The sequence below is a fragment of the Mycteria americana genome, chromosome 5 (genome assembly GCF_035582795.1).
Source record: "Mycteria americana isolate JAX WOST 10 ecotype Jacksonville Zoo and Gardens chromosome 5, USCA_MyAme_1.0, whole genome shotgun sequence".
In the NCBI taxonomy this organism is placed as follows: Eukaryota; Metazoa; Chordata; class Aves; order Ciconiiformes; family Ciconiidae; genus Mycteria; species Mycteria americana.
The window spans coordinates 19,531,765-19,559,662 of NC_134369.1; the positions used below are offsets into that span (position 1 = coordinate 19,531,765).

Sequence of the window (27,898 nt, forward strand, 5' to 3'; positions counted from 1 at the left end):
CAAACAAACTAACAGAAAATGTCAAAATTGCCTTATGCTGTACCTCTCAAGGTGTAAAAGAAAAGACATGAAAAACAATGGGAGCTGTATTGGTAAGGAAAACTGAAATAATTTAGACATATTGAGTCTGTATGCAGAAAACATCATCTGTTCATCCAAAATTTTAGCTGCTTTTGACACTTTTGTATTTTTTCAAAGGTTTTTTTAGTCTCATATTCAAACCTTGTCTGACTTCTTCTCTCTAGTTCTAATTTTAGACATTCACTTGTTCCTGAGAGGCCTTTATCTGGTTTGTTGCCTGTTGGGTGCTGACTTGGGGAATACACTCAGTGCTCACACAGCTGCATTTCTCCACATAGGTGTATGAGTGATCAAGGTAGGTTCCATCACTGCACGTCAGAGTCACTTTTCTTTGGCTGGTCTTGATTTCCTGACAACACGAGCATTTATGTTCCATTGTGTTCGCCTCTGGAGAATATCTGATTGCAAAACCAACAAAAGAGAAAGATTCAGAAATTATGTGAGAAATACCACTGCCCTTCCCAGCCATTACTAAATATAACCAGAAGTTGTGTGCTTGCATGTGGAACTGTTGCTCAAAATTACCGTTCTTACAGTATTGTGGTGAAATACAAGTAAGTTGCTCCTCATTGTAAAAATGAATGGCTCTAGCTCTTCATTAAGGCACAGAAAAAGTAAATTAATTAATCCAGATCACATATTAAGCCAGTCCAAAATGAGAGAATAGTGAGAAACAAATAGCCTCACTTTTACATAGGCAAAATCAAAACTCTGGTCTATTCACTATGACACTGAACACGCTGTTAAAACATTGTGAGTCTTGAGGTAATTAAGCTAGTACAACATCATGTCTGTTAAAAATTCTAGTTAGCACAATGGAAACAGCTGATGATTGGGTGGATGTTGGACGTACTAGAAAATCACTTGTGATTTGCTTTATGTAACTAGTGTAAAGAGTAGAAGACAAGAGATGAAAATTATCTTTTATACCACTTACCGTGAGTAAGCATCACAGCTGCCTTCACAGTATGTCATCTCAACAGGTGCAGGAGATACACATCCATGATATTTGATGACAGTAGTAGTATTGTGCTTCATACAACCTGAGGTTGTCACAAACCAAGGGAAAATAGGTTAAAACATATGTGCATATAAATAGATAATCTGTATATGATAGACAGTTTGTAGTAGAAAACTGAGATGGATGGAACTGAAACAGGAAATTAGGTCACAGTGCATTTCTCTTTTAATTGCTAAGGGCCAAATGATGACTCTTGCTGCTTGTGTTATCAATGAATGAAAAATTCCCTTTTGCTTATGCAACTTTGGTGCAGGATGCAGAAATAAAGAGCAGTACCATGGCAACTGCTGAATGCACACCCACCTCCCAGGACTGGCTTCACTTTCTTCCTTAAAATGAATGTATCTATGGAAGTTGGAGAATAGTCATAGTCCTCTCCCTCCCACAAAAAGGCTAACATTTAACAGTAGGGGATGAGAAAGTTCACCATATCCATATTTTCCAAGGCCCTAAAGTGCATGCTGGAAATGTTCTGTTCCTTTCTTTTTCCACCTGTTTCCTTTCTCACCCCAAGTGTGGGGCAATGGTCCCAAACTTGGTCTGTTCACCTCTTCTGTCTATGCATCTACCATGCAAAATGGACTAATATACCTAATAAGGCACATATTATCATTACCTACTCTTAACAAAATTATCATTACTTACTCTTCAGTTTTTCTTGGCACTCTTTACAGCAGCCATCATCAGATAGCTTGATGTCATCCTTGAGTGAGAGAACAGAAGATAACTCAGGTTTCATATCTGCATACTAAAGCAGAGACTTTCCCTGCTTCCTAAGTTTCTCTGGCACCGGAAAGTTCTTTGTATTGACATGGAATCTAATTTCAAGCAAGGCTAAATATTAAGGGCACATAACTACTTCAATTCAATATTAATAAGAGTTTTTTGAAAGCTGACTTTAAGGGGGACTGGAACAGCTTTGCTGTCATCAGAGTACAGTAGTAAAATTTCAGAAATAAAGCTTGTAGCACATGTGGGATATTTTGAGTGACCAAAGTCAGTACAGGTGAAGGATTGTGTCAGACAGGGTAACACAATGGAATAACTGACTCCCCAGATGTGTGGGGCTAGTTCTAATCTACCCTGAGCTGTATTAAGTTGAATGATGTTGTGAACTGAAGTAGCTTATTTTCCTTCACCTGTGTTCTCAAGAAGTGAATTCTAAAAAAGAATTTATAATCTTAAATAATTTAGGAATACAAACCCAATTATTTTTCAATAAGATTCATTTTGATTTGCTTTTCTGAAATGAAATTTGATGGCGACCAGATTCAGAGAGGATAAAATGAGAACTACATCCTGTGTGATGCTTCTGCTAGGTATTTTCCTTGGACACCATGATCCTTCTATCACTGCAACATTTTCAAACATGAGAACTGGTAGAAGAGTACTTACTGGATCACAGTCATCAGGGTTAAAGAGAGGACAGCTTTTCTCTAAGATGACTTGAATGAACTGGTCATCATATTTTTCACATGTGTAAGTTGTACAGTTATCACCAGGTGGGTTCCAGAATTCTCCAACCTGAAAGCAGTTAAAATTAAAGTGAATAAAAATCTTCTTACATAAAAATGAAACAAAAAACCCACCAGTGTCTTATCATTGCTGCCTACTGCGGTTTGATTATTCCAAACAATTTCCTTGAATTTCAGCTGATAGTAACTTGTCATATTATCATACTGCTGTAAGTCTTTTTCATTAACCAAGCGAAGAGCCTGTATTTTTATCTGGATATGGACATACTTTTTGTGGACTCATCTGGAAAGACTAATTTGTGTTTCAATGGTTTTGTCATCAGAATTTATGGGTATGTCCATTCAGATACATGGCAGAATTTCTGCTGGCTTCACTAACTCAACCTGTCCTAAAGCTCTCAGCTAACTTGAGATTGGCTGTTTGGTACAGAAAACTGCCTCCACAGATAAAATTATCCTTTGAGCAAAATGGTTGCTATATTTTCAGAGCTGAAGGCAAGTAAAGGGTCATTGCTTTCACCTATGTATTTTTCTATGTTAATTTATGAAAGCCATTGTATCACCGTAGCTTCCAGAAGTCTTAGAACTGGAGTTTCATGGCTCAAGGTACTGTTCAAACTGTGTGAGACAGTGCATTCCCTGCCTGAATAAGCATTTGTCTAACATGAGAAAAGATGCAGCAAATAAATATGACAAAGACAAGGAGAGGAAAGAGTGAAAAGACTAGCAGAGTTCACCAAAAGTGAACTAAAACAGGGATAGTTACTTGGAGCACGCGTGTAATGTTGTCTCCCACAATCACTATACAAGCCGCTGCCTTGCACGTGCCGCAGCACTGTCCAGGTTTCTTTGTATACTTATAACCCTGTTTTGAAAGAAATAGGGGGGAAATTACATTGAGTCAGTACACCGACCTTAACTGGTGGATATTTGAGCTGAGTGGGGTAGGAATTACTGACAGCAAAATAGCACTCACCGCTGGGCAGTATGGGTCACAGATAACAGGCTCGCACTTGACAGAAGTGTGGTGAGGGCTAGAGTGAGAGGATTCAGAGCAGGTGCATTCTTCACAGGGGCCTGATGGAATGACAGCTCCAGGCTAGGGGAAGTCAGAAAAAAAGTCATCATTAGTCAGTAAAAGCAAGTTACTTTGTGTATGTACATGACAGACAATACAAAGCTGAACTATGTATGGGCTAAACTACCCTTAAATACAATTTTGGTTGTTTTATTTAAGCAGAGTTTCTGTTGTTGGTAATATCCATTTTGGAATTAAATTCTGCTAATGCAGAAAGGAAAGCAGAAAATGCTTTTGCTTGTAGGGAGAGCGTTGGTACGCTGACCTCGATTTAGTAATTAATAATGTTTTATCTCAGGCCTTTCTGCAATGATAGGAGTCTCATGATAGGATTTTCAAAAACACCGCATTGTGAACCTATAGGAAGGTGTATTTTTATAGTGAGTTACTCTGTGTACTTACTGCATAGTAGGTTTCATTGACTACACAGCCATGTCCTGTAAAGGAATAAAGATGGTGTCATAGAGGTGTAAGTTTTAAGAAGCAGAGGTATGTGAAACAACTGCTGCTTTGTTGGCCCAATATGATAACACAGATAATTTGCATCTTTCTCTTTTAAGGTTTTTCTATTCATAAACTTAGAAAAATATAGCTATGAATAACACATGAAGAAGGTACATAGTACTTACTGCATTCAAAGGTAGGACAGCATTTTCCTGGTTCCATTACTGTGAGTACTCCCTGTCCGTCTAAGCACCGGGGTGTGACCTCAGGGCAGAGGCTAGTGTTGCAGTCTGTTTAATGTAAGAGAATATAGAAAATAATGAACTCAGAATTTTTAAATGAAAGTAATTTTGTTCTGCGTTTACAGAAGCTAGTTTAATGACTAATTCAGTATATTTGCCCAGCTATTTCTAAAGTGAATGAGCTTTTCCATAAACAAAGCATTGTCTGAGAAGAATAGAATGGTGATTGCTGGAAAGAGATACTTCCAAAAAGAAATTTGTACCAATTGGGAAATCTGATGACTCTCGGAGGTTCAGGAACTTTCTTGAGCAATTTTTTAATGTTCAAAACTTTTTTTAATTAATTAATTTTTTAAATACTGGTCTTTGAAACAGAAGATGCTTTGGATAGTTTTTTAATATTGTTTCAGGTGGTGGTAGCATTAAAGGTTTTCAATGTTAAATTATAGGCTATTTCCAGTTACTTTTCTATGTATAACTATGTAAAAATCTTTTCATCTTTAAATTTGTTCTCTTCAGGCATCTAGTAAGTGGTCTGCAAGAAGGTCCTAAGAAGTGGGATAAGGGAGAAAAACATTGTGAAATCAATGCAAAGTATTTAAAAAATGAGAAATTATTGCTGTAGTTCCCCAAAATGAATATAGTATATTCCCCATGATAAAGAAATAAGACAGTACTTACAGCACTCAGTCCTGGTACAGCACGGATCTTCTGGTATCTGTATCTGAACCGGCATGTAACCTGGTTCATCACAAAATACTTGCTGTGTCAGAGAACATTTGTGTTTTGTACAGTGCACTTTAAGAGTATTTTTGTCACAGACACATTCCTGGCAATCTTTTGCCCATTTTTCTCCTGGCTATATAAAAAAGAAAAAGAAAAAAAAGGAAGAAAAAAATTATATATAAATTCAACCCAAAATAATTCTATTTGTTTCTAGTTGACTTATTCATGGATACAGTGATACCTGATTATATCAGCCTTTTCATATTTCTAGTATTTTTAGATTTTATAAGAAACCCTCAAACTGAAGCTAATTAGGGGAAGATACTGGAGGCCACTGAAGGTTCTGAGTGTGTTCACACAGCTATCACTTTCTATTTATTAGTAGTGTTAGTAAGAAGGATACAAGAGGTCTAAAGGAGAAGTGATTGAGCTTTGCATGCATTTTTGAATAAGAAATTATCATACAACATACTCATTTGCACATTAGGTTACAGAGAGAAATTTCTATAATTTGTATGCAGCTGAGGAACTAAGAATGCAGACTATCAACATTATCGGCAACAGGTAAACTTTGTTATCCATCTGTCCCTTCATCTCTAGTAACTTTAGCAAGCCAAATTTGTGGAAATAAAAGAAGCACATATGCCAAAGTTCCACTGCTACCATCTATCTCTTTTTTTCTCTTTCTTTTTTTTTCTTTTTTTTTTCAGTATGTGAGGCGATGGTTATTGAAAGAATATCCCATCACTTACTGTTAAATTTCTTAGGGAGTAATGTGGTTTCTGCTCTGGCACTCATAATAATTTTTAAGACTAACGGGGAACAAACATTTGAAAAAAACCCTAAAATCTCCCCCAACCTAAGCAAAACTTTGTTTTTGTGAAACACCTCGTTTCACTTATCTGTGTTTGATAAACCACATTGATTGTGATACTCACCCATCTGGATACTCCATTTGGTTCCCTACAAGCTGGAAAGAAAAAAAAGAACGAATGGAGATTTACAGCACTGAAAACTGACATAAAGGAGTAAATTTGTGCAGTTTCAAATAGAAATACCATGAAGATAAAACTAACAAGAAAATGAATATGCAGACTAGTTCTTCTGAAATGTAGATTTCTACCATCTTGGTAGGCCTCATGTAATGAAGGAAAATGGAAAAAAGGTAATATTGATTATTATTCGATTTTTAGATGGGGAGACTAAGGGAGCTTAGAGGCTGATTTGCCCATGATCTGGCCATGAGGAAGACGGCAGTTGGAACACAGGCCTCCTGACTATCAATCCTGATCTCTATTTATTCTCCAAACTAGCTACAGATTACTTACAGCATTCAGGGACACACATGTTGCTGTCTTCACTCATGAGTGTCTTTCCTTCAGGACAGAAACATCCTTCAGTTACTCCATAGCCAGGAAGCTCAACAAAGCTAGAGTGGGAGGAATGTATGTAATTTGAGTACAACATTTCTGCAGTGAAGCAGGAGAAAGAGCAGCACATGCAGAAGGTCCCCATGTCAGATACAAGGGAGACAAAAGAATTTACGTTTTCTGAAGTGCAACAGGAAGTGCATATTCATAGAGCGCATTGATATTTACAAATCTTGCATAAATTACCCAAATTCACAAGACATTTCATTATGAAGTAACTCCATTTTCTAAGGAAAGTAGATAGGTAAAAATAGAAAAAAAGAAAAATACAAGCAGTTGTTTTGGGGTGGTTTTTTTGTCTTTCCATACCTTGGGTCACAGGTGGCAGGATTAATAGGCCCACATGGCTTGTATACCATGCTTACTGGACAGTTATATGCTGTATGGAAAAAGAAAAAAAAGATCAAAAATTGACAGTAGATGCATTTTTGCAGCAAAAGTGACTACAGCTTTGCCTTCTTCACCTGCAGCTTCTGTGAGCAAGGGGTCACTGTACTTTTGTAGACAGTAGTCAAGTGTTAGACGTAAGATGTGTTTACTGAATAAAACACTAATTACTACCATTTCTCACACACATTTTTGAGTTCTGCAATACTTACGGCATATATTGTTGGTCTTTCCTCTCCAGTCAATGCAGACACCTCTAGCAGCACACTCTGTAGCATACATCTCCAAACTGGAACACTGCATGGATTCATTGGCTATGCGACATCCATCAAAAACACAGCCTTTGAAAAATGGTTCTGGTGGTATCACAGCATGGCATTCTGCAAAAATCCTGCAGACAGAAAAGAAACCAAACCCCTTTTATGTTAACCAGTCATTATATAAAATCCAGCACTTCCCCACCACATGACTCTCTGCTTCAGGAAGGAATGTATTACGAGAAACAAAACCCTAAGAATGGCCAATAATCTGGGAGAGAGATTCCAGAAAGGAAAGGTTAGGAAATTGGATACTCCATTTTTTTTCTAAGGAGGCTAATGGTCATAGTGTTTCTGTATGTGTACACAACTTTTCATCACTCTGACACCAGAAATTTCATGAAAAAGGCAACTGCATCACATTGAGGAAAAAGGGATGATGAAAGTAACTGAGAGACAGAAAAACTGCGCATACAATAGCTCATAACTTGTTAGACACTACAGCAAGCATATATAAAAGGACCTTTATAAGTGACCCAGTTGAAAAAAGCTTTTGTCAGAGCTCACACGAGTATAGGAAATACTGCAGGAAACAAGCCTTTGTGCTTTTGGAGCTCCATGTTTTACGTAAAATGTACAACAGATGAAGGATGCTTTTTGGCTGAGATGTTTCTGTCTGCTCTGTTAACCTGGTTGGTAACCAGGTTCTTTACGGTTTCTACCGAAGGCCTACTTCAAATTTAGAGTTCAGCCTTTACTTAATAGTGTAACTAAGAGTGAGTGAACATACCCTGGAAGGTAGGGAGGGAGAAAGATAACATAAATCTGTGTGATTGCCACCCAGAGAGTATGGATTTTAGTGGCTGCTGCATCCCTGATTTTCTGACTTCACCTCTCCTTGCTCAGTTATCTTTGGCATGCAAGTCATTAAAGAAGAGCAGTTTCTTTTGCAAAGGCCTTTTACTGTATATATCCCATCATTAAGCTGACATTTTTAGCTATTATCACATGCTAGGGATATAGCTCTTACTCTTCTTGTGAGATACTGAGACAGTTTTGTCTAGAAAGAGTGAATTCATTCAGTTTTTTTCTTACTCGCTCCAGAAAAGCTTGCAGAGATGAGGTGTTTCACAGTGAGGCTTTGGTGGAGGTGTGGTTACAACTGGTGGTACTGGTACTCCATGGCATGACGTGTTGTTATCAACGATCCAGTGATGAGCCATTTGGGGACAGGAAGAAATGATCTTACCACTCGGTAAGCGGCATTCATCTAATTTATTATTCGTACATGTTCCTGGAAGAGACAAGCTATGTAAGCCTCATAAGGCACATCAGAAATGCACAATACATTATTGTGCTGACACCATGTTTAGACGTGATGTGCTCATGAAATGTATAAGGTGCCTTGCTTCATAGGGAGTGCTTTCTTTACAGTCATATGAACTTTAATTTAGGTTAGGGAAAAACAAACAAACCTAAAACCCCAGCCACAAAGAAAAAAATACAGGTTGCTGAAATATTGAGTTTTTGATCCTACAGAAGTTGAAGAGCAGAACTGTTTTCATTTCCATTTTACTGCTGTTTAAAAATTCCTGTCAGTCATGAGACTGCATAGCCAGAGTGGGTGAGAATAACCATGGTAGGGTAGGGAAAGTGTCCCACCTCCAATTAGTGCATCTGTCTTACCACACTGTCCTTCAGTGTTGTTGCCAAATTTGCTGTATGGGAGTTTCACGGAGAAAATCAGCCCACTAAAGGTGATGGTTGCACCAATCTCTGGTATTTCAACAATCATATTGATGCCAAGTGTGGAGAAAGAAACGCCATCTTTTTTGAAGCCTGATTTGACAATCTTTTGGTTGAAGTACATCTGAATGCAGGGTTAAAAAAACACAACTTCAGAATAAGGACTGCTTTTACATTATTGTTTTAAATAATGTATTTTATAATCTTCATAATCATGCCTAACTCCATATTGTTGTGCCTCACATCCAATGCCCATTGGCATTGCAATGACAGCATATATATGCATTAATATCTCAGCTTGTATTTCTATTTTGCTACAGTGTGATAATAATCTAAGGGACCTCTATGTACTGTGTTTGTGCAGATTGTGTGCTATTGCACAGCATTCTAAATCCAAGTATCTTCTTTGTATCCCTCATCATTTTGTTTATTGTAAACATTTTTCATATGAAAATGAGTGATAGTTTAACTACAGAAATATTCCTGCCATTATTATGTAATAATTTTGCTGCAAAATCTGTCTCTATACTACACAATTGCTTGGCATTGGAAGAGTTGTCTGAATTCAAAATGAAGTCAAACGTCCCTGGGGCCCATTTTATGTAGCGGTCATATTTATTTATTAATCTAAGCTGTTTCATTTACAGCCTGTATCTTATATGAGCTAATGAAGGTGGACATATTTGCGTAATTACTTTTTGTCAGAAATTATTCTGCAACTTTCTTCTCATTGAATTGGGATGAAGTAAGAGTTAAAACTGTCAGTTACTGGTTTTTTTTACAGGGATTCACTAGACTAGTTGTTTCAGCATGTCTTTCTGACTGTAGGTAAGGAGAACTTGGCATGGCTCTGTAGGGGGAGAGTGCATATCAAGACAAACTTTTCCTCTCACCTCTTTGTGTTCTCTAATCAACTAATAATTTCCCTGGTGTAACAGTGGGACTGACTTCATTTTCACTGGCTTGACAGCACTAGTTTAGGATCATGAAGGTGAAGTGACACCCCCAGTCACCCCTTTTCTTCAGCTATACCTCTCTTCCCAGTAGGGAATTGGAGGGGGAATCATGTCACGGCTCTGTTTGGTGTCTGAAGTTCCCTATGCAGACGAAGCAGTCCCTAGTCATCCAGCTGATAAGGGATACATACCCATCTTCACCATGAAAGAAGAATCATGCTTGTGATTTGCATTCATGTTTCTTCATCATGTGTTTGTTTACATAAGTGAATGGCACAATGTACTAGTTTTCATGAAACATGAATCAAGCACCAGTGTAAGCATTCTTTCTGTCTTCTCTCTATCAGCTGTATTAGTCCATTTCCTAGTGTTATTTATATATACACATACATGCACATAATATATTCATATCTGCATAGTGCTAAGCTGTTTCTGACATTTTGTTCTTAGGAACTGGTGTGATCTTTTTTTTTCCTAATGATACCCTGTACCCTCATCACCTCCGTGATATGATATTCTAACAGACTGTATTTCAAATGCGAATCAGTGAGGCTATAGACCTTATTTATTTTGCAAAAATAGAGAAATAAAAAATGTGTATTTTACCACATTGGTCATCACACCATTCATGAGTTTACGGGTCAGCACCACTTCTGCAGATTTGTAGAAAATAATAATGGATTTAGGGCAGGAAAGTCCATCTTTTGCATTGCAGTAATAATTGTCAATGTAAACACGGAAGTTGTCGTATTTGGGTACAATCTGTTTCACCAGGACGTAAGTGCAGTTTTCAAGGAAAGTATAGTAGGTTCCATCAAAAGTAATATAATGAGGATCACCCCATCCACTGCACACACCTGGTAGAGAGAAAATATTTAGAAGGTTAACATGAAAATTAATGTAGAAGAAAGAATTTAGAAATGGAAGTGAATATACTACAATTTATAGAGAAATCCTAGGAAAACAAAAAGCCCATATAATCTGTGCAAAGTTTTGCTTTTTTCAAAAAAGGTTATTCTTTAATCTACTGGTGCTTACATTGACACTCATAATGGTAACAGCAGCCATTTTCATCAGGTACCAGTATTGCTGGATATTTGTTCGCACAGGTAATTTCCTTTACAGGTGGGCAGTGCATTGGAATTACTTCTACCTTGTTGTCTCCCTTACAGATGAGTTCTGTACAGTTGGATAATTTGTATCTTTGTCCAGGCTGCAAAATGAACAAAAATTGCTGTCACAGGAGTTTGCAAACAGATAAGAACTTATACTATTAGTTTAATGGTTTATTGTTTCCAGTAATGGTGGTGCTGGAAAGGAAATTAATATGTGTTACTTCTCTTCAATTTCTGGTACTAATGATACATAATACTGACCAGAGGTATTCATAATCCTGACCATGATATGGAGGAACAGAAACTGTTTTGTTTTCCAAGTCTAAAGAAAAGACTAAAATGAAAATCTTCACTGATAGTAGAAGGTTATCAATATTCTACACAATTAATATTTTTTATGTTAAAAGGAGGTGGAAACCTTAATTCCAGCTATTTCTTCTGCATGAGGAGATCTTCTGAGGTTTGGGGGGATAAGTCTTAGGTTAAGGGAACTGATGTCCTTTATACTAGCTATGTATACTGTACTTCACTATAAGCACAGACCACCACTACCAAAAAAAAAAAAAAAAAAGAATGTGTACAGAAGTACAGGTAAGAGGGCAGGAAAACAGAAACAGATACAAGCCTCCACAGTAGATTAAATTTTTCTGTTTGGTGAAAAAACAAAATGCAAAAAAAACCTTACTCTATTATTTCAGGAAGATTTGTTATTTATGCACTGCAGTGCATAGAAAGTGTTTTACTAGGACTCAAGTCATTAGAAAAGATTATTGTAGCTTGCTTTCTCAGTATGAAAAAAAATTATAAAGAAGGCACATACAAATTTAATGTTACGTGTATTGCCCATCACTAGCAACACTTATTCTGGTGATCTGCACATATAAGGTTTAAAGACTGCAACCTGTTCCTTTCTGGTATCAATCTAACATTGATGATATTTCCACAACAATAACATAACACAGAAACTACATACCTGTAGGGGAGGGTAAGTAGCAGAAACACAACCGTGAAAAGGAACTCTTCCAGAAGTGGTAGGCAGAGGTAGTGATGTTGTTACACTAGACCATTCAGGGGAAGTAGTGGTCAGAGGAGTAGTAACGGTACAATTTACAGTGTGTCGTTCAACTGTACATGTTCGACTACAAATGGCATAAAATCTACATCCTTCACTATCCATTCTGTTGTAAATCAAATCACCTGAGGAAAAAAAGGCACATAAGACAACAAAAAACAAAACCCAGACTAAAAGATAGTTAAAAAATTCAAGAAAGGACTACAAAAAATGCAAGCAAAACCGAGAAAATATTACAATGAAAACTAGAAAAACTCTGATGAAAAATAAAGACAGAGCATTAAATAAGAGATATATAGAATCACAAAAAAACGTAAACTAACCGGGTGAAAAAGTAACATTGCCAATTTTACAGAAACATGTTGTTGATACAGGGGTAGAAGAAGTGCTGGTGCAGCACGGTACAGATGTGGAACTAATGGTGGTAAGGCTGGTGGTGGTCCAGGGTGTGCTGGTTGGGCAATTGTAGTTAGGCCTGCAGCAGAGGACGCGGATCTTGTAGTTGAGGCACATCTTAAGTTTGCCAGTCTGGTCTTCGTTCTTGCACACCAGTCCAAAGTGGACGTCGCACTGCACGACCTGTCCGACGGATTGGATGGAAACCTCGGGGTAGTCCTCCGCCCGGCACTCGATTTCCTTTGGATGTTGACAGACCTCCCTCCCGGCGGCCCGGATGTGCTGGTAGGTTTCGAAGTCTCCCTGGCTGGGCCCCGAGGAGGGGAAGTCGACGTCGAACCATTCGCTCCAGGAGCACACTTCGCGTTCACAGGGTACGGTAGTGGACTGTGTGGCGGTGGAGGTGACGGGGTGGGTGGGTACGGTCGGGGTCGGCGTGGGACTGGTGGTGCTGGTGTAGGTTTGCGAAGTGGTTTCTGGGGAGGTGGGCCGCGTGGTGGAGGAGTAGGGCGTGGAGGTGGAGGTGGTGACTGTGGTGGAGAAGTAGGGCGTGGAGGTGGAGGTGGTGACTGTGGTGGAGGTTGGAGTTCTGCTGGTGGTGATGGTGGTGGGGCTGGTGGTGGTCCAGGGTGTGCTGGTTGGGCAATTGTAGTTAGGCCTGCAGCAGAGGACGCGGATCTTGTAGTTGAGGCACATCTTAAGTTTGCCAGTCTGGTCTTCGTTCTTGCACACCAGTCCAAAGTGGACGTCGCACTGCACGACCTGTCCGACGGATTGGATGGAAACCTCGGGGTAGTCCTCCGCCCGGCACTCGATTTCCTTTGGATGTTGACAGACCTCCCTCCCGGCGGCCCGGATGTGCTGGTAGGTTTCGAAGTCTCCCTGGCTGGGCCCCGAGGAGGGGAAGTCGACATCGAACCATTCGCTCCAGGAGCACACTTCGCGTTCACAGGGTACGGTAGAGGACTGTGTGGCGGTGGAGGTGACGGGGTGGGTGGGTACGGTCGGGGTCGGCGTGGGACTGGTGGTGCTGGTGTAGGTTTGCGAAGTGGTTTCTGGGGAGGTGGGCCGCGTGGTGGAGGAGTAGGGCGTGGAGGTGGAGGTGGTGACTGTGGTGGAGGTTGGAGTTCTGCTGGTGGTGATGGTGGTGGGGCTGGTGGTGGTCCAGGGTGTGCTGGTTGGGCAATTGTAGTTAGGCCTGCAGCAGAGGACGCGGATCTTGTAGTTGAGGCACATCTTAAGTTTGCCAGTCTGGTCTTCGTTCTTGCACACCAGTCCAAAGTGGACGTCGCACTGCACGACCTGTCCGACGGATTGGATGGAAACCTCGGGGTAGTCCTCCGCCCGGCACTCGATTTCCTTTGGATGTTGACAGACCTCCCTCCCGGCGGCCCGGATGTGCTGGTAGGTTTCGAAGTCTCCCTGGCTGGGCCCCGAGGAGGGGAAGTCGACGTCGAACCATTCGCTCCAGGAGCACACTTCGCGTTCACAGGGTACGGTAGTGGACTGTGTGGCGGTGGAGGTGACGGGGTGGGTGGGTACGGTCGGGGTCGGCGTGGGACTGGTGGTGCTGGTGTAGGTTTGCGAAGTGGTTTCTGGGGAGGTGGGCCGCGTGGTGGAGGAGTAGGGCGTGGAGGTGGAGGTGGTGACTGTGGTGGAGGTTGGAGTTCTGCTGGTGGTGATGGTGGTGGGGCTGGTGGTGGTCCAGGGTGTGCTGGTTGGGCAATTGTAGTTAGGCCTGCAGCAGAGGACACGGATCTTGTAGTTGAGGCACATCTTAAGTTTGCCAGTCTGGTCTTCGTTCTTGCACACCAGTCCAAAGTGGACGTCGCACTGCACGACCTGTCCGACGGATTGGATGGAAACCTCAGGGTAGTCCTCCGCCCGGCACTCGATTTCCTTTGGATGTTGACAGACCTCCCTCCCGGCGGCCCGGATGTGCTGGTAGGTTTCGAAGTCTCCCTGGCTGGGCCCCGAGGAGGGGAAGTCGACGTCGAACCATTCGCTCCAGGAGCACACTTCGCGTTCACAGGGTACGGTAGTGGACTGTGTGGCGGTGGAGGTGACGGGGTGGGTGGGTACGGTCGGGGTCGGCGTGGGACTGGTGGTGCTGGTGTAGGTTTGCGAAGTGGTTTCTGGGGAGGTGGGCCGCGTGGTGGAGGAGTAGGGCGTGGAGGTGGAGGTGGTGACTGTGGTGGAGGTTGGAGTTCTGCTGGTGGTGATGGTGGTGGGGCTGGTGGTGGTCCAGGGTGTGCTGGTTGGGCAATTGTAGTTAGGCCTGCAGCAGAGGACGCGGATCTTGTAGTTGAGGCACATCTTAAGTTTGCCAGTCTGGTCTTCGTTCTTGCACACCAGTCCAAAGTGGACGTCGCACTGCACGACCTGTCCGACGGATTGGATGGAAACCTCGGGGTAGTCCTCCGCCCGGCACTCGATTTCCTTTGGATGTTGACAGACCTCCCTCCCGGCGGCCCGGATGTGCTGGTAGGTTTCGAAGTCTCCCTGGCTGGGCCCCGAGGAGGGGAAGTCGACGTCGAACCATTCGCTCCAGGAGCACACTTCGCGTTCACAGGGTACGGTAGTGGACTGTGTGGCGGTGGAGGTGACGGGGTGGGTGGGTACGGTCGGGGTCGGCGTGGGACTGGTGGTGCTGGTGTAGGTTTGCGAAGAGGTTTCTGGGGAGGTGGGCCGCGTGGTGGAGGAGTAGGGCGTGGAGGTGGAGGTGGTGACTGTGGTGGAGGTTGGAGTTCTGCTGGTGGTGATGGTGGTGGGGCTGGTGGTGGTCCAGGGTGTGCTGGTTGGGCAATTGTAGTTAGGCCTGCAGCAGAGGACGCGGATCTTGTAGTTGAGGCACATCTTAAGTTTGCCAGTCTGGTCTTCGTTCTTGCACACCAGTCCAAAGTGGACGTCGCACTGCACGACCTGTCCGACGGATTGGATGGAAACCTCGGGGTAGTCCTCCGCCCGGCACTCGATTTCCTTTGGATGTTGACAGACCTCCCTCCCGGCGGCCCGGATGTGCTGGTAGGTTTCGAAGTCTCCCTGGCTGGGCCCCGAGGAGGGGAAGTCGACATCGAACCATTCGCTCCAGGAGCACACTTCGCGTTCACAGGGTACGGTAGTGGACTGTGTGGCGGTGGAGGTGACGGGGTGGGTGGGTACGGTCGGGGTCGGCGTGGGACTGGTGGTGCTGGTGTAGGTTTGCGAAGTGGTTTCTGGGGAGGTGGGCCGCGTGGTGGAGGAGTAGGGCGTGGAGGTGGAGGTGGTGACTGTGGTGGAGGTTGGAGTTCTGCTGGTGGTGATGGTGGTGGGGCTGGTGGTGGTCCAGGGTGTGCTGGTTGGGCAATTGTAGTTAGGCCTGCAGCAGAGGACACGGATCTTGTAGTTGAGGCACATCTTAAGTTTGCCAGTCTGGTCTTCGTTCTTGCACACCAGTCCAAAGTGGACGTCGCACTGCACGACCTGTCCGACGGATTGGATGGAAACCTCAGGGTAGTCCTCCGCCCGGCACTCGATTTCCTTTGGATGTTGACAGACCTCCCTCCCGGCGGCCCGGATGTGCTGGTAGGTTTCGAAGTCTCCCTGGCTGGGCCCCGAGGAGGGGAAGTCGACGTCGAACCATTCGCTCCAGGAGCACACTTCGCGTTCACAGGGTACGGTAGTGGACTGTGTGGCGGTGGAGGTGACGGGGCGGGTGGGTACGGTCGGGGTCGGCGTGGGACTGGTGGTGCTGGTGTAGGTTTGCGAAGTGGTTTCTGGGGAGGTGGGCCGCGTGGTGGAGGAGTAGGGCGTGGAGGTGGAGGTGGTGACTGTGGTGGAGGTTGGAGTTCTGCTGGTGGTGATGGTGGTGGGGCTGGTGGTGGTCCAGGGTGTGCTGGTTGGGCAATTGTAGTTAGGCCTGCAGCAGAGGACGCGGATCTTGTAGTTGAGGCACATCTTAAGTTTGCCAGTCTGGTCTTCGTTCTTGCACACCAGTCCAAAGTGGACGTCGCACTGCACGACCTGTCCGACGGATTGGATGGAAACCTCGGGGTAGTCCTCCGCCCGGCACTCGATTTCCTTTGGATGTTGACAGACCTCCCTCCCGGCGGCCCGGATGTGCTGGTAGGTTTCGAAGTCTCCCTGGCTGGGCCCCGAGGAGGGGAAGTCGACGTCGAACCATTCGCTCCAGGAGCACACTTCGCGTTCACAGGGTACGGTAGTGGACTGTGTGGCGGTGGAGGTGACGGGGTGGGTGGGTACGGTCGGGGTCGGCGTGGGACTGGTGGTGCTGATGTAGGTTTGCGAAGTGGTTTCTGGGGAGCTGGGCCGCGTAGTGGAGGAGTAGGGCGTGGAGGTGGAGGTGGTGACTGTGGTGGAGAAGTAGGGCGTGGAGGTGGAGGTGGTGACTGTGGTGGAGGTTGGAGTTCTGCTGGTGGTGATGGTGGTGGGGCTGGTGGTGGTCCAGGGTGTGCTGGTTGGGCAATTGTAGTTAGGCCTGCAGCAGAGGACGCGGATCTTGTAGTTGAGGCACATCTTAAGTTTGCCAGTCTGGTCTTCGTTCTTGCACACCAGTCCAAAGTGGACGTCGCACTGCACGACCTGTCCGACGGATTGGATGGAAACCTCGGGGTAGTCCTCCGCCCGGCACTCGATTTCCTTTGGATGTTGACAGACCTCCCTCCCGGCGGCCCGGATGTGCTGGTAGGTTTCGAAGTCTCCCTGGCTGGGCCCCGAGGAGGGGAAGTCGACGTCGAACCATTCGCTCCAGGAGCACACTTCGCGTTCACAGGGTACGGTAGTGGACTGTGTGGCGGTGGAGGTGACGGGGTGGGTGGGTACGGTCGGGGTCGGCGTGGGACTGGTGGTGCTGGTGTAGGTTTGCGAAGTGGTTTCTGGGGAGGTGGGCCGCGTGGTGGAGGAGTAGGGCGTGGAGGTGGAGGTGGTGACTGTGGTGGAGGTTGGAGTTCTGCTGGTGGTGATGGTGGTGGGGCTGGTGGTGGTCCAGGGTGTGCTGGTTGGGCAATTGTAGTTAGGCCTGCAGCAGAGGACACGGATCTTGTAGTTGAGGCACATCTTAAGTTTGCCAGTCTGGTCTTCGTTCTTGCACACCAGTCCAAAGTGGACGTCGCACTGCACGACCTGTCCGACGGATTGGATGGAAACCTCAGGGTAGTCCTCCGCCCGGCACTCGATTTCCTTTGGATGTTGACAGACCTCCCTCCCGGCGGCCCGGATGTGCTGGTAGGTTTCGAAGTCTCCCTGGCTGGGCCCCGAGGAGGGGAAGTCGACGTCGAACCATTCGCTCCAGGAGCACACTTCGCGTTCACAGGGTACGGTAGTGGACTGTGTGGCGGTGGAGGTGACGGGGTGGGTGGGTACGGTCGGGGTCGGCGTGGGACTGGTGGTGCTGGTGTAGGTTTGCGAAGTGGTTTCTGGGGAGGTGGGCCGCGTGGTGGAGGAGTAGGGCGTGGAGGTGGAGGTGGTGACTGTGGTGGAGGTTGGAGTTCTGCTGGTGGTGATGGTGGTGGGGCTGGTGGTGGTCCAGGGTGTGCTGGTTGGGCAATTGTAGTTAGGCCTGCAGCAGAGGACGCGGATCTTGTAGTTGAGGCACATCTTAAGTTTGCCAGTCTGGTCTTCGTTCTTGCACACCAGTCCAAAGTGGACGTCGCACTGCACGACCTGTCCGACGGATTGGATGGAAACCTCGGGGTAGTCCTCCGCCCGGCACTCGATTTCCTTTGGATGTTGACAGACCTCCCTCCCGGCGGCCCGGATGTGCTGGTAGGTTTCGAAGTCTCCCTGGCTGGGCCCCGAGGAGGGGAAGTCGACGTCGAACCATTCGCTCCAGGAGCACACTTCGCGTTCACAGGGTACGGTAGTGGACTGTGTGGCGGTGGAGGTGACGGGGTGGGTGGGTACGGTCGGGGTCGGCGTGGGACTGGTGGTGCTGGTGTAGGTTTGCGAAGTGGTTTCTGGGGAGGTGGGCCGCGTGGTGGAGGAGTAGGGCGTGGAGGTGGAGGTGGTGACTGTGGTGGAGGTTGGAGTTCTGCTGGTGGTGATGGTGGTGGGGCTGGTGGTGGTCCAGGGTGTGCTGGTTGGGCAATTGTAGTTAGGCCTGCAGCAGAGGACACGGATCTTGTAGTTGAGGCACATCTTAAGTTTGCCAGTCTGGTCTTCGTTCTTGCACACCAGTCCAAAGTGGACGTCGCACTGCACGACCTGTCCGACGGATTGGATGGAAACCTCAGGGTAGTCCTCCGCCCGGCACTCGATTTCCTTTGGATGTTGACAGACCTCCCTCCCGGCGGCCCGGATGTGCTGGTAGGTTTCGAAGTCTCCCTGGCTGGGCCCCGAGGAGGGGAAGTCGACGTCGAACCATTCGCTCCAGGAGCACACTTCGCGTTCACAGGGTACGGTAGTGGACTGTGTGGCGGTGGAGGTGACGGGGTGGGTGGGTACGGTCGGGGTCGGCGTGGGACTGGTGGTGCTGGTGTAGGTTTGCGAAGTGGTTTCTGGGGAGGTGGGCCGCGTGGTGGAGGAGTAGGGCGTGGAGGTGGAGGTGGTGACTGTGGTGGAGGTTGGAGTTCTGCTGGTGGTGATGGTGGTGGGGCTGGTGGTGGTCCAGGGTGTGCTGGTTGGGCAATTGTAGTTAGGCCTGCAGCAGAGGACGCGGATCTTGTAGTTGAGGCACATCTTAAGTTTGCCAGTCTGGTCTTCGTTCTTGCACACCAGTCCAAAGTGGACGTCGCACTGCACGACCTGTCCGACGGATTGGATGGAAACCTCGGGGTAGTCCTCCGCCCGGCACTCGATTTCCTTTGGATGTTGACAGACCTCCCTCCCGGCGGCCCGGATGTGCTGGTAGGTTTCGAAGTCTCCCTGGCTGGGCCCCGAGGAGGGGAAGTCGACATCGAACCATTCGCTCCAGGAGCACACTTCGCGTTCACAGGGTACGGTAGTGGACTGTGTGGCGGTGGAGGTGACGGGGTGGGTGGGTACGGTCGGGGTCGGCGTGGGACTGGTGGTGCTGATGTAGGTTTGCGAAGTGGTTTCTGGGGAGGTGGGCCGCGTGGTGGAGGAGTAGGGCGTGGAGGTGGAGGTGGTGACTGTGGTGGAGAAGTAGGGCGTGGAGGTGGAGGTGGTGACTGTGGTGGAGGTTGGAGTTCTGCTGGTGGTGATGGTGGTGGGGCTGGTGGTGGTCCAGGGTGTGCTGGTTGGGCAATTGTAGTTAGGCCTGCAGCAGAGGACGCGGATCTTGTAGTTGAGGCACATCTTAAGTTTGCCAGTCTGGTCTTCGTTCTTGCACACCAGTCCAAAGTGGACGTCGCACTGCACGACCTGTCCGACGGATTGGATGGAAACCTCAGGGTAGTCCTCCGCCCGGCACTCGATTTCCTTTGGATGTTGACAGACCTCCCTCCCGGCGGCCCGGATGTGCTGGTAGGTTTCGAAGTCTCCCTGGCTGGGCCCCGAGGAGGGGAAGTCGACGTCGAACCATTCGCTCCAGGAGCACACTTCGCGTTCACAGGGTACGGTAGTGGACTGTGTGGCGGTGGAGGTGACGGGGCGGGTGGGTACGGTCGGGGTCGGCGTGGGACTGGTGGTGCTGGTGTAGGTTTGCGAAGTGGTTTCTGGGGAGGTGGGCCGCGTGGTGGAGGAGTAGGGCGTGGAGGTGGAGGTGGTGACTGTGGTGGAGGTTGGAGTTCTGCTGGTGGTGATGGTGGTGGGGCTGGTGGTGGTCCAGGGTGTGCTGGTTGGGCAATTGTAGTTAGGCCTGCAGCAGAGGACGCGGATCTTGTAGTTGAGGCACATCTTAAGTTTGCCAGTCTGGTCTTCGTTCTTGCACACCAGTCCAAAGTGGACGTCGCACTGCACGACCTGTCCGACGGATTGGATGGAAACCTCGGGGTAGTCCTCCGCCCGGCACTCGATTTCCTTTGGATGTTGACAGACCTCCCTCCCGGCGGCCCGGATGTGCTGGTAGGTTTCGAAGTCTCCCTGGCTGGGCCCCGAGGAGGGGAAGTCGACGTCGAACCATTCGCTCCAGGAGCACACTTCGCGTTCACAGGGTACGGTAGTGGACTGTGTGGCGGTGGAGGTGACGGGGTGGGTGGGTACGGTCGGGGTCGGCGTGGGACTGGTGGTGCTGATGTAGGTTTGCGAAGTGGTTTCTGGGGAGCTGGGCCGCGTGGTGGAGGAGTAGGGCGTGGAGGTGGAGGTGGTGACTGTGGTGGAGAAGTAGGGCGTGGAGGTGGAGGTGGTGACTGTGGTGGAGGTTGGAGTTCTGCTGGTGGTGATGGTGGTGGGGCTGGTGGTGGTCCAGGGTGTGCTGGTTGGGCAATTGTAGTTAGGCCTGCAGCAGAGGACGCGGATCTTGTAGTTGAGGCACATCTTAAGTTTGCCAGTCTGGTCTTCGTTCTTGCACACCAGTCCAAAGTGGACGTCGCACTGCACGACCTGTCCAACGGATTGGATGGAAACCTCGGGGTAGTCCTCCGCCCGGCACTCGATTTCCTTTGGATGTTGACAGACCTCCCTCCCGGCGGCCCGGATGTGCTGGTAGGTTTCGAAGTCTCCCTGGCTGGGCCCCGAGGAGGGGAAGTCGACGTCGAACCATTCGCTCCAGGAGCACACTTCGCGTTCACAGGGTACGGTAGTGGACTGTGTGGCGGTGGAGGTGACGGGGTGGGTGGGTACGGTCGGGGTCGGCGTGGGACTGGTGGTGCTGGTGTAGGTTTGCGAAGCGGTTTCTGGGGAGGTGGGCCGCGTGGTGGAGGAGTAGGGCGTGGAGGTGGAGGTGGTGACTGTGGTGGAGGTTGGAGTTCTGCTGGTGGTGATGGTGGTGGGGCTGGTGGTGGTCCAGGGTGTGCTGGTTGGGCAATTGTAGTTAGGCCTGCAGCAGAGGACGCGGATCTTGTAGTTGAGGCACATCTTAAGTTTGCCAGTCTGGTCTTCGTTCTTGCACACCAGTCCAAAGTGGACGTCGCACTGCACGACCTGTCCGACGGATTGGATGGAAACCTCGGGGTAGTCCTCCGCCCGGCACTCGATTTCCTTTGGATGTTGACAGACCTCCCTCCCGGCGGCCCGGATGTGCTGGTAGGTTTCGAAGTCTCCCTGGCTGGGCCCCGAGGAGGGGAAGTCGACGTCGAACCATTCGCTCCAGGAGCACACTTCGCGTTCACAGGGTACGGTAGTGGACTGTGTGGCGGTGGAGGTGACGGGGTGGGTGGGTACGGTCGGGGTCGGCGTGGGACTGGTGGTGCTGGTGTAGGTTTGCGAAGTGGTTTCTGGGGAGGTGGGCCGCGTGGTGGAGGAGTAGGGCGTGGAGGTGGAGGTGGTGACTGTGGTGGAGGTTGGAGTTCTGCTGGTGGTGATGGTGGTGGGGCTGGTGGTGGTCCAGGGTGTGCTGGTTGGGCAATTGTAGTTAGGCCTGCAGCAGAGGACGCGGATCTTGTAGTTGAGGCACATCTTAAGTTTGCCAGTCTGGTCTTCGTTCTTGCACACCAGTCCAAAGTGGACGTCGCACTGCACGACCTGTCCGACGGATTGGATGGAAACCTCGGGGTAGTCCTCCGCCCGGCACTCGATTTCCTTTGGATGTTGACAGACCTCCCTCCCGGCGGCCCGGATGTGCTGGTAGGTTTCGAAGTCTCCCTGGCTGGGCCCCGAGGAGGGGAAGTCGACGTCGAACCATTCGCTCCAGGAGCACACTTCGCGTTCACAGGGTACGGTAGTGGACTGTGTGGCGGTGGAGGTGACGGGGTGGGTGGGTACGGTCGGGGTCGGCGTGGGACTGGTGGTGCTGATGTAGGTTTGCGAAGTGGTTTCTGGGGAGGTGGGCCGCGTGGTGGAGGAGTAGGGCGTGGAGGTGGAGGTGGTGACTGTGGTGGAGGTTGGAGTTCTGCTGGTGGTGATGGTGGTGGGGCTGGTGGTGGTCCAGGGTGTGCTGGTTGGGCAATTGTAGTTAGGCCTGCAGCAGAGGACGCGGATCTTGTAGTTGAGGCACATCTTAAGTTTGCCAGTCTGGTCTTCGTTCTTGCACACCAGTCCAAAGTGGACGTCGCACTGCACGACCTGTCCGACGGATTGGATGGAAACCTCGGGGTAGTCCTCCGCCCGGCACTCGATTTCCTTTGGATGTTGACAGACCTCCCTCCCGGCGGCCCGGATGTGCTGGTAGGTTTCGAAGTCTCCCTGGCTGGGCCCCGAGGAGGGGAAGTCGACGTCGAACCATTCGCTCCAGGAGCACACTTCGCGTTCACAGGGTACGGTAGTGGACTGTGTGGCGGTGGAGGTGACGGGGTGGGTGGGTACGGTCGGGGTCGGCGTGGGACTGGTGGTGCTGGTGTAGGTTTGCGAAGTGGTTTCTGGGGAGGTGGGCCGCGTGGTGGAGGAGTAGGGCGTGGAGGTGGAGGTGGTGACTGTGGTGGAGAAGTAGGGCGTGGAGGTGGAGGTGGTGACTGTGGTGGAGGTTGGAGTTCTGCTGGTGGTGATGGTGGTGGGGCTGGTGGTGGTCCAGGGTGTGCTGGTTGGGCAATTGTAGTTAGGCCTGCAGCAGAGGACGCGGATCTTGTAGTTGAGGCACATCTTAAGTTTGCCAGTCTGGTCTTCGTTCTTGCACACCAGTCCAAAGTGGACGTCGCACTGCACGACCTGTCCGACGGATTGGATGGAAACCTCGGGGTAGTCCTCCGCCCGGCACTCGATTTCCTTTGGATGTTGACAGACCTCCCTCCCGGCGGCCCGGATGTGCTGGTAGGTTTCGAAGTCTCCCTGGCTGGGCCCCGAGGAGGGGAAGTCGACGTCGAACCATTCGCTCCAGGAGCACACTTCGCGTTCACAGGGTACGGTAGTGGACTGTGTGGCGGTGGAGGTGACGGGGTGGGTGGGTACGGTCGGGGTCGGCGTGGGACTGGTGGTGCTGGTGTAGGTTTGCGAAGTGGTTTCTGGGGAGGTGGGCCGCGTGGTGGAGGAGTAGGGCGTGGAGGTGGAGGTGGTGACTGTGGTGGAGGTTGGAGTTCTGCTGGTGGTGATGGTGGTGGGGCTGGTGGTGGTCCAGGGTGTGCTGGTTGGGCAATTGTAGTTAGGCCTGCAGCAGAGGACACGGATCTTGTAGTTGAGGCACATCTTAAGTTTGCCAGTCTGGTCTTCGTTCTTGCACACCAGTCCAAAGTGGACGTCGCACTGCACGACCTGTCCGACGGATTGGATGGAAACCTCAGGGTAGTCCTCCGCCCGGCACTCGATTTCCTTTGGATGTTGACAGACCTCCCTCCCGGCGGCCCGGATGTGCTGGTAGGTTTCGAAGTCTCCCTGGCTGGGCCCCGAGGAGGGGAAGTCGACGTCGAACCATTCGCTCCAGGAGCACACTTCGCGTTCACAGGGTACGGTAGTGGACTGTGTGGCGGTGGAGGTGACGGGGCGGGTGGGTACGGTCGGGGTCGGCGTGGGACTGGTGGTGCTGGTGTAGGTTTGCGAAGTGGTTTCTGGGGAGGTGGGCCGCGTGGTGGAGGAGTAGGGCGTGGAGGTGGAGGTGGTGACTGTGGTGGAGGTTGGAGTTCTGCTGGTGGTGATGGTGGTGGGGCTGGTGGTGGTCCAGGGTGTGCTGGTTGGGCAATTGTAGTTAGGCCTGCAGCAGAGGACGCGGATCTTGTAGTTGAGGCACATCTTAAGTTTGCCAGTCTGGTCTTCGTTCTTGCACACCAGTCCAAAGTGGACGTCGCACTGCACGACCTGTCCGACGGATTGGATGGAAACCTCGGGGTAGTCCTCCGCCCGGCACTCGATTTCCTTTGGATGTTGACAGACCTCCCTCCCGGCGGCCCGGATGTGCTGGTAGGTTTCGAAGTCTCCCTGGCTGGGCCCCGAGGAGGGGAAGTCGACGTCGAACCATTCGCTCCAGGAGCACACTTCGCGTTCACAGGGTACGGTAGTGGACTGTGTGGCGGTGGAGGTGACGGGGTGGGTGGGTACGGTCGGGGTCGGCGTGGGACTGGTGGTGCTGATGTAGGTTTGCGAAGTGGTTTCTGGGGAGGTGGGCCGCGTGGTGGAGGAGTAGGGCGTGGAGGTGGAGGTGGTGACTGTGGTGGAGAAGTAGGGCGTGGAGGTGGAGGTGGTGACTGTGGTGGAGGTTGGAGTTCTGCTGGTGGTGATGGTGGTGGGGCTGGTGGTGGTCCAGGGTGTGCTGGTTGGGCAATTGTAGTTAGGCCTGCAGCAGAGGACGCGGATCTTGTAGTTGAGGCACATCTTAAGTTTGCCAGTCTGGTCTTCGTTCTTGCACACCAGTCCAAAGTGGACGTCGCACTGCACGACCTGTCCGACGGATTGGATGGAAACCTCGGGGTAGTCCTCCGCCCGGCACTCGATTTCCTTTGGATGTTGACAGACCTCCCTCCCGGCGGCCCGGATGTGCTGGTAGGTTTCGAAGTCTCCCTGGCTGGGCCCCGAGGAGGGGAAGTCGACGTCGAACCATTCGCTCCAGGAGCACACTTCGCGTTCACAGGGTACGGTAGTGGACTGTGTGGCGGTGGAGGTGACGGGGTGGGTGGGTACGGTCGGGGTCGGCGTGGGACTGGTGGTGCTGGTGTAGGTTTGCGAAGTGGTTTCTGGGGAGGTGGGCCGCGTGGTGGAGGAGTAGGGCGTGGAGGTGGAGGTGGTGACTGTGGTGGAGGTTGGAGTTCTGCTGGTGGTGATGGTGGTGGGGCTGGTGGTGGTCCAGGGTGTGCTGGTTGGGCAATTGTAGTTAGGCCTGCAGCAGAGGACACGGATCTTGTAGTTGAGGCACATCTTAAGTTTGCCAGTCTGGTCTTCGTTCTTGCACACCAGTCCAAAGTGGACGTCGCACTGCACGACCTGTCCGACGGATTGGATGGAAACCTCAGGGTAGTCCTCCGCCCGGCACTCGATTTCCTTTGGATGTTGACAGACCTCCCTCCCGGCGGCCCGGATGTGCTGGTAGGTTTCGAAGTCTCCCTGGCTGGGCCCCGAGGAGGGGAAGTCGACGTCGAACCATTCGCTCCAGGAGCACACTTCGCGTTCACAGGGTACGGTAGTGGACTGTGTGGCGGTGGAGGTGACGGGGCGGGTGGGTACGGTCGGGGTCGGCGTGGGACTGGTGGTGCTGGTGTAGGTTTGCGAAGTGGTTTCTGGGGAGGTGGGCCGCGTGGTGGAGGAGTAGGGCGTGGAGGTGGAGGTGGTGACTGTGGTGGAGGTTGGAGTTCTGCTGGTGGTGATGGTGGTGGGGCTGGTGGTGGTCCAGGGTGTGCTGGTTGGGCAATTGTAGTTAGGCCTGCAGCAGAGGACGCGGATCTTGTAGTTGAGGCACATCTTAAGTTTGCCAGTCTGGTCTTCGTTCTTGCACACCAGTCCAAAGTGGACGTCGCACTGCACGACCTGTCCGACGGATTGGATGGAAACCTCGGGGTAGTCCTCCGCCCGGCACTCGATTTCCTTTGGATGTTGACAGACCTCCCTCCCGGCGGCCCGGATGTGCTGGTAGGTTTCGAAGTCTCCCTGGCTGGGCCCCGAGGAGGGGAAGTCGACGTCGAACCATTCGCTCCAGGAGCACACTTCGCGTTCACAGGGTACGGTAGTGGACTGTGTGGCGGTGGAGGTGACGGGGTGGGTGGGTAGGGTCGGGGTCGGCGTGGGACTGGTGGTGCTGATGTAGGTTTGCGAAGTGGTTTCTGGGGAGGTGGGCCGCGTGGTGGAGGAGTAGGGCGTGGAGGTGGAGGTGGTGACTGTGGTGGAGAAGTAGGGCGTGGAGGTGGAGGTGGTGACTGTGGTGGAGGTTGGAGTTCTGCTGGTGGTGATGGTGGTGGGGCTGGTGGTGGTCCAGGGTGTGCTGGTTGGGCAATTGTAGTTAGGCCTGCAGCAGAGGACGCGGATCTTGTAGTTGAGGCACATCTTAAGTTTGCCAGTCTGGTCTTCGTTCTTGCACACCAGTCCAAAGTGGACGTCGCACTGCACGACCTGTCCGACGGATTGGATGGAAACCTCAGGGTAGTCCTCCGCCCGGCACTCGATTTCCTTTGGATGTTGACAGACCTCCCTCCCGGCGGCCCGGATGTGCTGGTAGGTTTCGAAGTCTCCCTGGCTGGGCCCCGAGGAGGGGAAGTCGACGTCGAACCATTCGCTCCAGGAGCACACTTCGCGTTCACAGGGTACGGTAGTGGACTGTGTGGCGGTGGAGGTGACGGGGCGGGTGGGTACGGTCGGGGTCGGCGTGGGACTGGTGGTGCTGGTGTAGGTTTGCGAAGTGGTTTCTGGGGAGGTGGGCCGCGTGGTGGAGGAGTAGGGCGTGGAGGTGGAGGTGGTGACTGTGGTGGAGGTTGGAGTTCTGCTGGTGGTGATGGTGGTGGGGCTGGTGGTGGTCCAGGGTGTGCTGGTTGGGCAATTGTAGTTAGGCCTGCAGCAGAGGACGCGGATCTTGTAGTTGAGGCACATCTTAAGTTTGCCAGTCTGGTCTTCGTTCTTGCACACCAGTCCAAAGTGGACGTCGCACTGCACGACCTGTCCGACGGATTGGATGGAAACCTCGGGGTAGTCCTCCGCCCGGCACTCGATTTCCTTTGGATGTTGACAGACCTCCCTCCCGGCGGCCCGGATGTGCTGGTAGGTTTCGAAGTCTCCCTGGCTGGGCCCCGAGGAGGGGAAGTCGACGTCGAACCATTCGCTCCAGGAGCACACTTCGCGTTCACAGGGTACGGTAGTGGACTGTGTGGCGGTGGAGGTGACGGGGTGGGTGGGTACGGTCGGGGTCGGCGTGGGACTGGTGGTGCTGATGTAGGTTTGCGAAGTGGTTTCTGGGGAGGTGGGCCGCGTGGTGGAGGAGTAGGGCGTGGAGGTGGAGGTGGTGACTGTGGTGGAGAAGTAGGGCGTGGAGGTGGAGGTGGTGACTGTGGTGGAGGTTGGAGTTCTGCTGGTGGTGATGGTGGTGGGGCTGGTGGTGGTCCAGGGTGTGCTGGTTGGGCAATTGTAGTTAGGCCTGCAGCAGAGGACGCGGATCTTGTAGTTGAGGCACATCTTAAGTTTGCCAGTCTGGTCTTCGTTCTTGCACACCAGTCCAAAGTGGACGTCGCACTGCACGACCTGTCCGACGGATTGGATGGAAACCTCGGGGTAGTCCTCCGCCCGGCACTCGATTTCCTTTGGATGTTGACAGACCTCCCTCCCGGCGGCCCGGATGTGCTGGTAGGTTTCGAAGTCTCCCTGGCTGGGCCCCGAGGAGGGGAAGTCGACGTCGAACCATTCGCTCCAGGAGCACACTTCGCGTTCACAGGGTACGGTAGTGGACTGTGTGGCGGTGGAGGTGACGGGGTGGGTGGGTACGGTCGGGGTCGGCGTGGGACTGGTGGTGCTGGTGTAGGTTTGCGAAGTGGTTTCTGGGGAGGTGGGCCGCGTGGTGGAGGAGTAGGGCGTGGAGGTGGAGGTGGTGACTGTGGTGGAGGTTGGAGTTCTGCTGGTGGTGATGGTGGTGGGGCTGGTG

General features: G+C 50.4%; 1 protein-coding gene across 1 annotated transcript in view; it reads right to left on the minus strand.

Moving 5' to 3' along the window:
• Positions 1-253: 253 nt before the first annotated feature.
• LOC142409858 (mucin-2-like) overlaps positions 254-27,898 on the minus strand; it is a 62,251-nt gene continuing 34,606 nt past the window's right edge. Inside the window, exons 32-45 of the mRNA XM_075501614.1 lie at positions 24,628-25,119; positions 10,882-11,056; positions 10,450-10,700; positions 8,828-9,011; positions 8,237-8,435; positions 7,097-7,275; positions 6,807-6,876; positions 5,023-5,104; positions 3,554-3,676; positions 3,344-3,442; positions 2,498-2,626; positions 1,748-1,805; positions 1,019-1,124; positions 254-479 (exon numbers count right to left, since the gene is read on the minus strand). Coding sequence (XP_075357729.1) covers positions 254-479; positions 1,019-1,124; positions 1,748-1,805; positions 2,498-2,626; positions 3,344-3,442; positions 3,554-3,676; positions 5,023-5,104; positions 6,807-6,876; positions 7,097-7,275; positions 8,237-8,435; positions 8,828-9,011; positions 10,450-10,700; positions 10,882-11,056; positions 24,628-25,119 — 2,373 coding nt within the window. The remainder of the gene's footprint in view (positions 480-1,018; positions 1,125-1,747; positions 1,806-2,497; positions 2,627-3,343; positions 3,443-3,553; positions 3,677-5,022; positions 5,105-6,806; positions 6,877-7,096; positions 7,276-8,236; positions 8,436-8,827; positions 9,012-10,449; positions 10,701-10,881; positions 11,057-24,627; positions 25,120-27,898) is intronic.